The sequence below is a fragment of the Equus quagga genome, chromosome 9, assembly GCF_021613505.1.
Source record: "Equus quagga isolate Etosha38 chromosome 9, UCLA_HA_Equagga_1.0, whole genome shotgun sequence".
Classification (NCBI taxonomy): Eukaryota; Metazoa; Chordata; class Mammalia; order Perissodactyla; family Equidae; genus Equus; species Equus quagga.
This window is the reverse complement of record NC_060275.1, coordinates 66,941,078-66,954,027: the sequence shown is the minus strand read 5'-3', so window position 1 is coordinate 66,954,027 and position 12,950 is coordinate 66,941,078. Positions and strand designations below refer to the sequence as shown.

The 12,950-nt window shown below is 60.2% G+C and overlaps 1 protein-coding gene across 7 annotated transcripts in view; it reads right to left on the bottom strand.

The window, feature by feature from the left end:
- Positions 1-2,055: 2,055 nt before the first annotated feature.
- Positions 2,056-12,950, bottom strand: part of TMEM59L (transmembrane protein 59 like) — a 13,515-nt gene continuing 2,620 nt past the window's right edge. The window contains exons 1-11 of one of the 7 annotated variants that reach the window (XM_046672277.1): positions 12,683-12,887; positions 9,057-9,273; positions 7,293-7,717; positions 6,301-6,460; positions 6,123-6,220; positions 4,846-4,998; positions 4,661-4,675; positions 4,156-4,258; positions 3,073-3,190; positions 2,855-2,972; positions 2,056-2,615 (exon numbers count right to left, since the gene is read on the bottom strand). In XM_046672277.1, coding sequence (XP_046528233.1) covers positions 2,487-2,615; positions 2,855-2,972; positions 3,073-3,190; positions 4,156-4,258; positions 4,661-4,675; positions 4,846-4,998; positions 6,123-6,220; positions 6,301-6,460; positions 7,293-7,454 — 1,056 coding nt within the window. In that variant the 5' untranslated portion in view covers positions 7,455-7,717; positions 9,057-9,273; positions 12,683-12,887 and the 3' untranslated portion in view covers positions 2,056-2,486. Of the gene's footprint in view, positions 2,616-2,854; positions 2,973-3,072; positions 3,191-4,155; positions 4,259-4,660; positions 4,676-4,845; positions 4,999-6,122; positions 6,221-6,300; positions 6,461-7,292; positions 7,718-9,056; positions 9,820-9,855; positions 11,042-12,558; positions 12,888-12,950 lie in introns of those variants that run through there. The other 6 variants (XM_046672279.1, XM_046672278.1, XM_046672280.1 and 3 more) reach the window with 6 other exon arrangements.

Below are 12,950 nucleotides of genomic sequence, written 5' to 3'. Positions count from 1 at the left end.
AAGCATAGTGGGTGAGTGGCAGAGCCTCAGTAGAAATGGTTGTAGATGTTAGTTGGGCCAGATCATGGGGGGCCTTGTTGGTAACCTGTGGATCTTTGGGCTCCTCATGGCAGCAGTAAGTTCCAGAAGAGGGTGATGTCTTGGATTGTATTTGCTTTATACGGACAGATCCCCAGCTGCTGCGTGGAGCTGGAGGGTGACTGGAGGGGAAGCAGGGAGCCCTGAGAGGAGGCAGGCGCTGTCGTTGGGTGAGAGGTGGTGGCAGCTTGGACCTTGGGGAGGTTGCCAGGGGGATAAAGAGAAGCATGGAGGCTGGAGGCCAAGGGGACAGACCCTACTGATGGGACAAGGTGGAGTGAGGACAGGGGAGAATCAAGACACCACCCAGGTGTCCAAGCCATTGAGCTGAGGAGGCTAGGGCAGGGATGCAGGAGAAAGGATGACCAGGGTCCCCTTTGGCTGGGCTGAGCAGCTCATGGCCATTTAGATAGATAGTGCCTATGGCTGCACAACACTGGATGTACCTAATGCCACTGAATTGTACACTTAAAAACTGGGTAAAATAGCAAGTATTATATGATACATATATTTTATCACCATAAAAAAATAGAGGAACACCTTAAATGTACACCAACACAAACTAAATAAAATGAGAAACACACTTCTTCAGTCACACTAGCCACATGGCAAGGGCTCCAGAACACCATGCGGCTGGGGGTGGTGCAGACAGTTTCTGTCATTGCAGAAAGTTCTACCAGGCAGCACTGGCCTGCTCTGGCTTCTTCCTTCTGCCCAGGTCTCACTCCTGGTGATGTTTCTAGAGGCTGCCCTGAAACCCCATAGAGGGTCCAGGATGACACCCAGGGGCCCATGTCACCTTTGTGCTGAACCCTAATGCTCAAGGTCCTGGCAGCAAGCAGGAGCCATTCAGAAGAGACGATTCAGAAGAGGTGTAATAACGAGGCTATTTGCAAAGGTGTGGTCAGGGTCGGGTACCTGACAGGGTGGTGCAGCACGTAGGGTGAGCAACAGTGGGGGGCTGTTGCCACATCCAGATGGAGGCTCCCAGAGAGATGGAGGGGCCGCCTGGTGGAGCTGGGGCCTTGGGTTGGGGGATGCAGGTGGAGACACCCCATCTTCTCCTGCTCCTTCCTCCTGCCTCCTGCAGGTGCCCCCCACGCCCACCCCTGGCTGATTCTGTCAGAAGGCAGAGGGCCCAAGTGGAGCAACCTCCAGGGACACAGGGCAGGGTGGAGGGTGGCGGAGCTTATACCCAGGTCCACTTCGCTCCCTCTAACTCGCCTTCCCCCCCTCACCCACTTGTCGCCCACAGGCCTCCATCAGCTCCTGGAAACCTCTGCCCCATTGACCACCAAGCCCCTCATCCCGAACTCTCCCCAGGAGATGAGGCCCCCGCCGGTCAGGAATCTCTGGTTGCCAGCAACAGAAACAACTGTAGTCGACTAAGCTAAAAGGAGATTTACTGGAAGGATCTCAAGGACTCTGCAGAATGGACAGGAAGGGTGGAGAGCCAGGGCAGGCTGCTCTTGTCCTGCAAGATTCATCTGCAATGCAAAGTGCAGCGTAAGAATGCCAGGTCTGGACCCCCTGGACAGGGAAAGGGAGAAGACCCATGGTCAGTGCCCTGAAATCGCCCCCAAGGGGCAGAGCTCCATCCCCAAAAGAAAGGGGGATGGAAGCCAGATGGCCACAAAACTAACGAGCATCCTCTTCAAGATGTGACTGTCCATTTCACAGGAGAGACAGAGAGACGCAGGATGGGGCATTGACCCACCCGGGCCAAGCAGGTGACACAGGTCACTTTTCCAGGGGCACCCCTAGTCAGGAGTGTGATGTGGGCTGGGCAGCAGAGGGGCTGTCCTTCCAGGTGGCAGCTGGTTCGCACCTCTTGAGCCCCAGGGAGTTCCCGGGGTTTCCCCCACCTCAGAAAGGGCCTGGGGGGCAGGGGTCATGGCCATGCTCAGGCCACTCCCTCAAGGGCAGACAGAAAGACAAACAGAGGCAGGCTCAGTCCAGACGTCTTTTATACACACACTTTATTCCTCCCAACCCCCAAGCTGCGGCCCCAGCCTCAGCGCTGCCCACAGCCTCCTCTTGAAGGGGCCTCCTCTCCTGGGGCTGGATCTCCAGAGGTGGGGTGGGGACGGGGGGAGCCCTAGCACAAGGCGGCTCCCCTGAGGCCTCAGCCCCCCAGAGAGGGGAGAGAGGAGGAAGAGGAATGTGGGGTTCAAATACTCAAGAAGCTACACAATAGAAGATGGAAGAAGCACGCTCTAGGGAGGGGGCAGGGAGGAAGCAAGGCCAGATGTCACCCCCTAGAGACATCAGGACCCGGGGGAGAGGGGCAGGCCTGTAGAGAGAAGGATTTTGTGGGTGGAGGAGCCCAAGGATGGTCCCACCCTGGCCTGGACTCCTGAGCACAGGGCGAGGAGGCCTGAGGAACAATTCCCCAGGCGGACCGAGGCCTACAGCTTGGTGAGATCCAGCTTCAGCTTGTAGGGTGGGGGGCTGTCCCCAAAGGCGTGCGATGGGGGAGGGTACAGGGGCCAGTCTGGCTCTACCATGAAGCCTTTGTGCTGCTCCAGGGTCAGGGGCTGCAGGGGGAGGAAGGGGGGGCTCTGAGCCCGCACCCAGGCAAGGCTTCTTCCCACCCCTGATCTCAGGTCACCCTACTCGGGGTGAGTGTTTTCACCCCCATTTCACAGGAGAGTGAAGAAACTTGCCCAGTGTCACATAGCAAGTCAGGGCTCCCTTCTTCCATGGGAGAGAGGGTGGCCCAATCCAGGACTACGGAGCCACTGTCCTCCCACCCCTCCCCCGGGGCCCTGCCCACCTGGAACTTGAGATGCTGGCCAGGTGCAGTCACCAGGGTAGAGCAGCTCAGCCACAGCATCACCAGCACGGAGAGGAAGAGGCAGCAGGCCAGGATCCAGCGAGGAAGCCCCGAGCGCCTGCCCCACCCAGCAGGTAAGCTCAGTGGCCCTAGTGGGATCAGAGAGACCCTCCTCTCCAGTCCCACCCCCATCCCACTCCCAGGGTCCTGCCACCGACCGGGACATGCAACTGAGGAAGTCGTTGTCTTGTAGCTCATCGGACTCCACCTTGGCCTTGCTGCTAGTCTTGACTCGGATCTTGGCCTTCCTCACCTTGTCCAAGGGACCTACAGGATCTGAGAGACGGGCCACTTCTCAGTGGCCTCCAGGCCTTCCACAAGAGCCAGAGCAACCATGGAGAGAAGAAAAAAGGCCAACACCTGGGGCAATAGAGCATGGAGTCCTGGAATAGATCAGAACCCTGGAGATGGACCACGGAACCCTGGAGACGAACTATGGAACCCTGGAGATGGACCAAGAAACCCTGGAGACGCACTACAGGACCCTGGAGATGGACTACAGAACCCTGGGAGATAGACCAGGAACCCAGGAGACAGATCAAGAAACCCTGGAGACAGACCAAGAAACCCTGGAGACGGACCATGGAACCCTGGGAGATGGACTATGGAACCCTGGGAACAGACCAAGGAACCCTGGACACAGACCAGGGAACCCTGGGAGACGGACTGAGGAACCCTGGGAGACGGACCAAGGAATCCTGGAGTTTGACCAAGGAACCCTGGGAGACAGATGAAGGAACCCTGGGAGACGGACCAAGGACCCCTGGTTGATGGACCAAGGAACCCTGGAGTTGGACCAAGGAACCTCAGAGTTGGACCAAGGAAGCCTGGGAGACAAACCAAGGAATCCTGGGAAATAGACCAAGGAACCCTGGGAGATGGACCAAGGACTCCTAGTCAATGGACCAAGGAAGCCTGGGAGACAGGCCAAGGAAGCCTGGGATATGAACCAAGGTACTCTGGGAGATGAACCAAGGAACTCTGGTTAATGGACCAAGGAACTCTGGTTGATGGACCAAGGAACTCTGGTTGATGGACCAAGGAACTCTGGTTGATGGGCCATGGAATCCTGGGAGACGGACCAAGGAAGTTCGGGAGAAGGACCACAGAATACTGGGAGACCCAGGAACTCCAGGAGTTGAGAGAGAAATCCCAGTCCTGGAAGGTTCATTTGACAGGAGGACTCCTTATGACAGTGGAGCCACCCCTAGAAGGAGCACTGGTCCTGGCTTGGACCTTACCTACGTGTACCTCCAAGGCCTCAGGGTGAGATCCCCGCCAGGTCACCTCTACTCGCTGCAGACGGGCCCCCTCGTGCCCTAGGGTCTCTACCACAGGCTGGGTCTAGGTCGGGAACAAGACAGCACAGAAAAGCCCTTATAAAGGCACCACTTGGCCCTGGGAAGCACCTCTCTGTGCCCCATGCAGGCTCCATCATCCCATGCCCAGCTGGCACTTAGTTCCCCTGGGGATAGGGAGAACACCCTCCCAAGGGGCTGTGGACTACGATGTCAGGGATGTTGTTCCCTGCTACTGTGGGCCCCTTGACGTATCTTGATCCTCCAGCTCCTGAAGTAAGAATGTAGGTGATCCACGCCAGGCCAGGAGAATCACAGGGATTGGCTGAGAGGTGGTCATTTGACCCAGCCAAGGCCAATCAGTTAGTCCCAACCTAGTTCAAACTCCAGAAAGGCCGTAATCTAGAGCCTTAAGCATCCACCCTGCTATCAGGAGGGAAGTGCTTGCCTGGGAATGAAGCCACTACAAAGGAAAGCAGAGTCAAGGGGTGAGGTGAGACACTGGATCCAGCTGTGCCTGAAGCTTACACATCAATGGACTTTGCATCCCATCAGCCAAGAACCAATGCCTCCCAACATCTTACCCCGACCACCCATCCACCACTCTGGTGTGGCCCCTGCCAAACTCCTCACCTGGAACACCACCACCTTCCCATTGTCAGTTTGCAGGTAGTATGTCCAAGTGGAGGAGACAAAGCCCTGGGCAGAGTTGACAAGGTCATTGCAGAGGGTGGAAAACAAGTCCAGGAGCGAGAGGGCCCCGCTTGGAGCTTCCAGGACTTTTCTCTGCAAAGGGGAGGCCCAAGGTACAGAAATGTCACCAAGGTAGGGCATTAACAAATGGGAGAGGAGCTGGGAGAATTCACTGTGATCAGAATTTACTAAGTGATTTGGGGCAACATGGCTTCATACAATGACCACAGACCTCAGTGCTGCATTTGGCTGGCTGTGTGCCCTTGGGGAAGCGAATTGCCCTCTCTGAGCCCTAAAATAGGGATGATTCTCTTCCCTCATGGAGTTGCTATGAGATTTCAACTAGAAAATAGTACAGCATAAGTGCCTAATATGTAGTAGCTGCTATTATTTAAAACGTCACCATCATCGTTAGGATTTTGACAGTGTCAGGAGAGAACTCGGAACAAGAAGGAACGATAGTGCAGTGGGCTTTTATGAACAGTGAAAGCCTGGAGGAGGTGGAGGAAAATAGGGGAAGGGGGGAAGAGCTTTCTGGGGGATCCCAGCCCCGGGATCTCCGGCTGTGAGGCTGGGTCCTGTGTTTTCCCCTAGTGCAGCGTTGCCTAGAGGCACTCAAGGACTATGGCGGGTGAGCAGTTATTTCTCTCAGCGGGGCGGGGGGTACTGTGTTTGTGCTTGGGAGGCTGCTCCTCCCTGAACCTCAGTTCTGAACTCTCCAGATGACAGTTCATCACAAGGAAAGTGCTTAGACCAGCAGTTCCTGGCATGCAGTAGGTGCAGTAAAGTCAGCTCTGGGGCACTGAAGATGAGTAAGGTGGGGGGCAGTCACAAGCCCTGGGGGCACTGGCTTTAAATCCCACCTCTGCAGAGCCCGCCTGTGTGGCCTTGGGCAGCTGCTCCACGGGCATGAAATGGGAGTGGCACTGTCCCAGGTGCCTCCGGGTGGCATGAGAAATTTAAGACAGGCTGTGGTCAGGCCTGGACCAGGACAAATGCCTGATAAATGGTGGTTGCTTCCTGCCATTTACTCCCCAAAAGGTGGCAGGGGCAGGGGTGGCAGGAGGAGCACTTCCGACGACACAGAGATGACACTGAGGCTTGAGATGTGATACGGCTCAACAGAGGATACCCAGCAGGCCCGGAGCACAACGGACGGATTCGGGGGCGCAGGGGGCAGGCGATGGGCCCAGGGCCACGGGTGAGAGGGCGCCCACCTTCTGCTCCTGTTCGGGCTCAGGCTCGGGGTTCTGGCTCCAGCAGCCCTCGCTGCAGGCCTGCTGCTCCGTCTCCTTCACATAGGCCTCCACGCAGGCTGTGGAGGGAGGAGGGGGTGACCAGGCGGCCCTGCCCGGGCCTCCTCTCCCTCCCCTGACCCACCCAGCCAGCGCGCACCTGCTTCACACTCCACCTGGGTGGCGTTGGGCTTGGAGCTCCTGGCCACAAACCGGCAGATGGAGAAGAGGCGGCAGCCACGCTCACAAGCACTGATCAGGACGGCCCTGTCATACTCATGCGGGGACTCCGAGGGGTCCTCCTCCTCCTCCAGCTCCGCCTGGGAGTAGGATGCACAGTTCTCAGGCGGGAAGCACTCAGGGGGGGAGGCAGAAGATTTGGCTCCCCCTCCAAATCTGGGGAGATTGGGATGAGGTGGGGAGGCTAAGAATATTAGTAGGGGCTCTTAACTCTGAGGAGGAGAGAGGGAGAGGAGGCTTGAGAAGCGGCACGGATGCTGCAGGATGTTAGGTTTGGGCAATGGTCGGAAAACTGGGGAGGATGGAGGGAAATGCCACTCCCCACCCCAGGCTCCAGGGAGGAGGAGATTGAGGAGAATTCTCAGGCCTGAGGAAGGAGGGGGAGCTCAGAGGAGGAGGTGTTTGTCACCCTTGGGCCTGGGGAAACTGGGATTCGTCTTGCGGGGAGACGAGGGTGAGGCTATGAGTGGGGTCTGCTAAGCTACGTGGGAGGAAGGACGATGAGGAAGCCACAGGGGTGGAAGAGGAGGGGGAGGAGACGGTCAGGCCTGAGGGAGGGGGAGGTTGGGCGCCCCGAGGGTCCTTGCGCAGCAGAGTGCAGCCAGATCCCGCGAGGGGACATCAGGAGCCTCAGTCCCCGCCGCACCCTGGGGACGCCCCCCCAACCCGGCATTCATCGGAAGAACCCGCATCCACAAATCCTACCTCATCGAAGGAAACCTCGACCCTTGGGCTCGCACCCATCGAAGGGACCCCAACCCTTCCCCCACAGGAGGGAGCCACCCTCATTTCCGACCCTTTCCCCCCGCGTGGAACCCCTGTCTCCCGTTCCCAACGGAGGGAACCGCATCCCCAGCCCCTCCCCCATCAGAGAGATCACTGGTCCTCCGGCTGGCGCCGCATGCGCTTCACCTGCGAGGGCTGCGAACCAGGGTAGCGGTCGCGACACCGCAGCTGGCAGCTCTGCGTGTCCCCGAGCTGAGGGGCGAAGGGGTCGCGGGCGGACGGCGCGGGGTTGGCGGGCGGAGGCTGCAGCAGCAGCAGCAGGAGCGGCATCAACGCGACCAAAGCCATGGCCGGGCCGGGCGCGAGGGGCGCGGGGACGCCGGCTCCTGGCGGGCGTAGAGGATGCGGCGGCAGCGGCGGCGGGGGGGGACCAGGTCGCTGACGTCACCCGAGCGAGGCAGCCTGGGAATGGGGGGCGGGGGAGCGGCGCTGCGGCACCGTGGAGATGCGGGCGGGGCGGGGCAGGTGGATAATGGGGCCGCCGTCTGTCCCATCGCAGTGGTGCCATGACACTTCCCTCTTGTCCGCGGGCGAGGAGATCTCAGCCAGATCTAGGGGCCAAAAGGGAACAAATAGGGTGATGAGGTGGGGGCGGGGGGTCTATTCGCCAGGGGGATCAGGGAGGGCCTCCAGGAGGAGGTGATGTTTGAGCTGGCCAAGCAGGGAGGGCAATAGAAGCAAGGGGAACAGCGAGGACCCTGAGGTGGGCAGGAGCTTGTTGGAAGAGGTGGTGGGAGGGCAGTAGGGCTGGAGCCCAGCCAGAGAGTGGAAATGGAGGGTCGTGAGGTTCGCACGTCTGCGTCACGAAAGGCCTTGGGAAGGTCTGTGGCATCCTCTCCTTTGATACCCAAGTCAGAGGGCAGGTAATTTGTGCGCAGTTGGCCTCCTTCAGGAAGCCCTCCCCGCCTGTCCGGGGCTCCCCGAGCCTCATCTCCCTCTGGCCCAGCCCTGATCCACAGACTTGGGGTATCCTGCCCCTGCCCCCCAAGACTGGGGTTCCCTCGACTCAGGCTGAGTGGGAGGGGACACAGAGGTGCAGATAGGGGTGAGGCGAGTGCTGCTAAAATTTCTCCTTCTCCTGGGAAAACTTGAGGCAACAGGGACACTTCTGGCTTCCAAAACTGCCACACTCCAAGGTGACAGACTGTAGCCCCTTGAATTTCCAGTTAGGAAGTCCCCCTAGCCTCCTCTCCGTCAGGCGTGGGAGTGGGGGCGCCCCTCTAAGCCAGAGTCCCCTGCAAAGATGTCCCCCTCTCGCTGGCGTGCCCCGCGCAGGTGCCTGCCCAGGCCGCGCCGCCGCCAGCGCATCTTGCATCGCTCCGCCCCTGCAGACCGGGCGACAGCCACGCGGGGTCGGATGGTCAGAGGGCGCCGCAGGTTCCGGCGGAGGAGGAGGGGACCCGGGGGGGCCTGGCGTACCCCCTTCCCGGGCCGGCCGCCGCTCTTTCATCTCCGCGGCCTCCGCCGGCCCCCACGTGGCTTAATCAGGCGCGGCTGTGCCTGGAGGACCCCGAACATCTGGATCCCGGCGCAGACCCTCCCCCGCCCCGCCCCGCCCTCCCGGGCTAGGCCGCCGCGACCCTGTGGCGAGGCCTCCCGCCCGCCGTTTGCGCGAGTGCGAGGGAACCCCGCGTCTAATCCACGGCGTGCCAGGCCTGCGCCTTGGGAAACAGCCATTGGTTATAACCAATACTGTCCCCCATTTCACAGGTGGGAAACTCAGGCCCCCTCGGCTGAGCCAGAATTCAAGCCCACACATGCCGATGCCGGATCCCCGCGCGCTTAAGCCTTCCACAGTTACTGTCCTTCGTTCACGCCAAGCAAAACACTCCCCAGGGATTTTCTTGCGACAGCCCTATAAGGAAGCACTGGTAGCGTTCTCCAACTTACAGGTGAGGAAACTGAGGTTCGGGGTGGCAAAGAGAGCCGGCTCAGGTGACGAGCTAGAGAAGCAATAGAGAGGCGGGCCGACTCCTGCGAAGGCTGGCGGTGGGGGCGTCGGGCATTAGAGGAATCGCTTAAGGCGCAAAAGGAAGGAAGGACATCCCGCGCCCTTTTGCGGAACGGGAAACTGAGGCCCGAGAGGTTGGGCCGCTAGCCTAGGTCGCTGGAGAGAAGGAGTGAGAGGGTTTGATTGCCGCCCACCCACCCCCCTTTCCGCTCCATGAGGCCGCTAGGGGTGGGAGCGGAAGGAGGACTTGACCCCAGCCCCCCAGGTGAGCCCCCGCGCCCCTCCTGCCGGTCCCGAGGGAGCAGGTCCAGGTGAGGGGCGGGAGGACCGGCGGGCGGCCGGGGTCGGGTTTCAGGAAATCCGCCGACATTCCTTCGGGGCTTAAGAGGGAAAGTTGACTCGGCGCCGCCCCTCGCCCCCCCTCCACTTCCTACCCCCCGGGGCGGCCCGGACGGGGGCGGCAGGCTCGGGGCGCTGCGGCCGGCCTGGGTGTGAATCAGCGGCGGGCCCGGCGTCCGGGAAGCGGCAGCGGAGGTCAGGGCGGCCATCGGACAAGCGCCCTTTGTCCCTTGCCGCCCTCACCACGACCCCACTGACCCCCACCCCCAAGCTGGGTACAGGCTGGGGAGGAGGCACGGCACCCTGGCGCCGGCGCTTGCTGACCGTGAGGGGGAGGGGCAAGGAGCACAGTTGTGTGTCACCCCCCACCCCCCACAACACAACTGGGCCTCCTGGAACCTGGACGTCCGGGGTTCTGCAGGGTGCAGAGGTGCAGGGAGGTCTCGGCGGCTCGGTGCAACTGGCCCTGACCCGGACCTAGGCAGCTGGGCACTTCTGAGACCCCACCTCCAGTACCTATGGGGGCTGAATTTTTTAAGTACGGAAGGCAGAAAGCTTGGGACCTGGGCATCCCAGGTCCCCAGGCTCAGCCTCCAGGGTGGAAATGACAAAGCCCCACCTTCTCCCGTGCACAGGTCCTGAAACTGGGTTCTGCTGCCAACAGCCCCATGTACCGGCCAGACCCTCACTGTCTCCAGTTCCCAGGAATACTGGCCCGGGGCACAAGGCAGCTACTACCATCCTGAGGGGCCATGAGCTCGGGGTCTCCACATGCTTGAGGCAGCTCTGTGCCCTCCTCACTCCCACTGACTCTGTGTCCCCACGGACCCCTGAAGGTGCTGTTACCACTGCCTCCCACTGTCCCCCTCCCCGCCCCCCTGCGCCTGCTGCCCCGTCAGTGCTCTGGAATTACGCAGGGAGCTGGGGCTGGAGCGTCTCCCACCAACCTAGTCCTTAGGCGCAGAGCGTGAAAGACTGAGGAGGAGCCGCTCCCCCAGCACAAGTGGGGCCCTCCCTCCATCTGCCCCCTTGGTACATTCCCAGCCACCTTCAAGGACTTGGGTCAATATTTGCCATAAGTTCCATCAACGCTGGTTACCCTTCCTGCGCAAAGAGGTGGTGCGACCGGAGAGGAAGGGGTTAAGCCACTGGGAGCTCCTGGGGCAGGGAAGGGTACACTTTGGGGTCAAATCTCTTTCTTTAAAGTCAAAGGTATGGGGTAAAGGTCACTCAGAGAACAGAGGGCACACTCAAGGGCTGGGCAGAACTGGGAAATCCAAACGATCCATACCCTTCTATGGATAAGGACCAGAGAGGGGTGGCTACCAGCTTGAGTCACACAGCATGTCTGGGGCATGGGCCTCGTTGGGACCCCAGGCAGCATGATTCGCTGGGACTGTTTTGTTGATATTTGGGGGGGACTGAGAATTCTCCATCCTTTCTTTTACAAATGTTCATTGAGCTCTTCTCCTGCAGCCCTCACTGGGCCCAGCACTGGGTCCTAATGGCTCTCAGAGTGCTTGCTGTCTAAAGAAAATTAGTAGCAAAAGAAAGATGACGTTGGAAGAGCTGTGTTACAAAGGCAATTTTAAAAAGTGAAAGGGTTAGAGGATGCATGAGAAGGGTGGGGGAGTCCTCCGAGAAGGTGACACGACCTGTGACCTGATGGAAGAGAAGGTGCAAACGGGGGGGGGGGGCAAATCTGAGGGAACTGCCTCTCTGCAGAGGGAACAGCAAATGTGCAAAGACCCAGCGATAGTAACAAGTCTGATGTGTTTGAGGAAAGGGGGCTGCAGTGGCTGGAGCGGTGAGGGAAGGGGGGGGGGGCAGAGAAGACCCGCTTTGCTTCTTTTAAAAGCTCCCTCTGCCTGCTGTGCAGACAAGGGCAGGAGCCCTGTCACGGAAGCCCAGGAGGAGGCCGGTGGCCTCCCGGGGGGAGGTGGTGAGGCCTGGACCCAGCTGGGGCGGGGAGAAGGGGTCAGAATCGCAGAATGAGGATGTGTTTTGGAATCAGAGCCAACAGAATTTGCTGATGGATTGGACGTGGGGGATGAGCGAGGGAGACAGATATCACATGTGCCTCCAGGTCTCCGGGCCTGAGCACCTGGGTGGATGGTGGAGCCTCTTCCCCAGACTGGGGAGTGACTGGGGGAAGAGAAGAGATTGGGGGGAAAAATATCAAGATTTTGCTCCAGAAGGCTGAAGTTCTCCAGGAGGGAGTCAGACGTTGCGAGGCAGGGGTGGTGGGGAAGGATGGCACATAACCTGGAAACACACTTCTGGCCAAGAACTGCCACCTCAACTTAACCCTCTGGACCACCTGGCAGCTGGGACTATGGCCTTATTTTTCAGAGGTGACAAACTGAGGCCTGGGGACCACCTCTGCTCCAAAGAACACGCCCCCAGTGCCCAGGGCTATACTAAGCACTTAGACTGTGGAGCCGTCTGCTGCACTGAATCTTCCCACAGAAGCCCTAGCTGGCTCCGCTGTGCGGGAAGGAAACCGACCCAGAGGCCTGCTCGGCCCTGGTGAAGTTGCACACCCCTCCAGGGCTTTACTCTCCCCTCACAAACCCATCTGTAGTCCAGACTGGCCGGAGGTGCGCAGAGCCCCCAGGATCCGGTCCTTCAAGCTGCTTTTCTGACCGTCTCGGGTGTGTGTTAGGGACCCAAGTAGCAGCGATGGAGGGTAGCCTGGAGCAAAGGAGGTGGGCATTCCTGAGGCCCCTCAGCCACTTTCCCCCTTGGCTGGTTAGGGACACAGAGGGAGGGGCAGTTCTCTAAGGGAATCTCTGGAAGGAGGAGTTAGAGCCCTTCCTCTCTCAGGGCTGGCGGCGAGGGGCAGGGCTGGGACTCAAACTGCAGGGCAGAAGGCGCCCCGGAACTCTCATTTCAGGCCCCCTCCACCTCAGCCTGGGAGGCCAGGCGTCCTTTTATCGCGGGCGCCTGAATCGGGTGGGGGCCCGAGAGGAGGGAGATGAAGCGTCCGGGCCGGGAGGGGTCCCGAAAGCCAAGCAGTGGCCAAAAATAATAACATGGAGAAGGATCCCTGCGCAAGAAAAGGAAGATAAACTATGCGTCGCTCGGGGCAGCCGGCGTTACCTGGAGTCGGCGGGCGGCGGCCGCCGGAGCAATTACTCACTGCGTGGCGCACCCCACCCGCGGGCCGCTGAGCGGATTTTTCCGTGGGGGGGTGTCAGTGAGTGCGGAGTGGGGGCCTCCTTACCGCTCTCCTGAGAATCCCTCCTGCCCGCGTATGGGACCTGCGCAGGCCCCCGTCTCCGCTCCCACGAGGGCTCATTTCTCCCAGTCGGCCCACGCGAGAGCTCCCTCCTGAGGCCCCCGAGCGCCCCCGAAGAACCTCAGCCCCGTCCCGCTCGAAGAGGACAGCTGAGGCAGGGCGAGGGCCTGGGGACTCCGTGCCTTCCAGCTTTTTCTCCGTCTTTCCCTCCAGCAAAGCCTGGGGCTGAGGCTGCGCAAGGAGGACCGAGGAG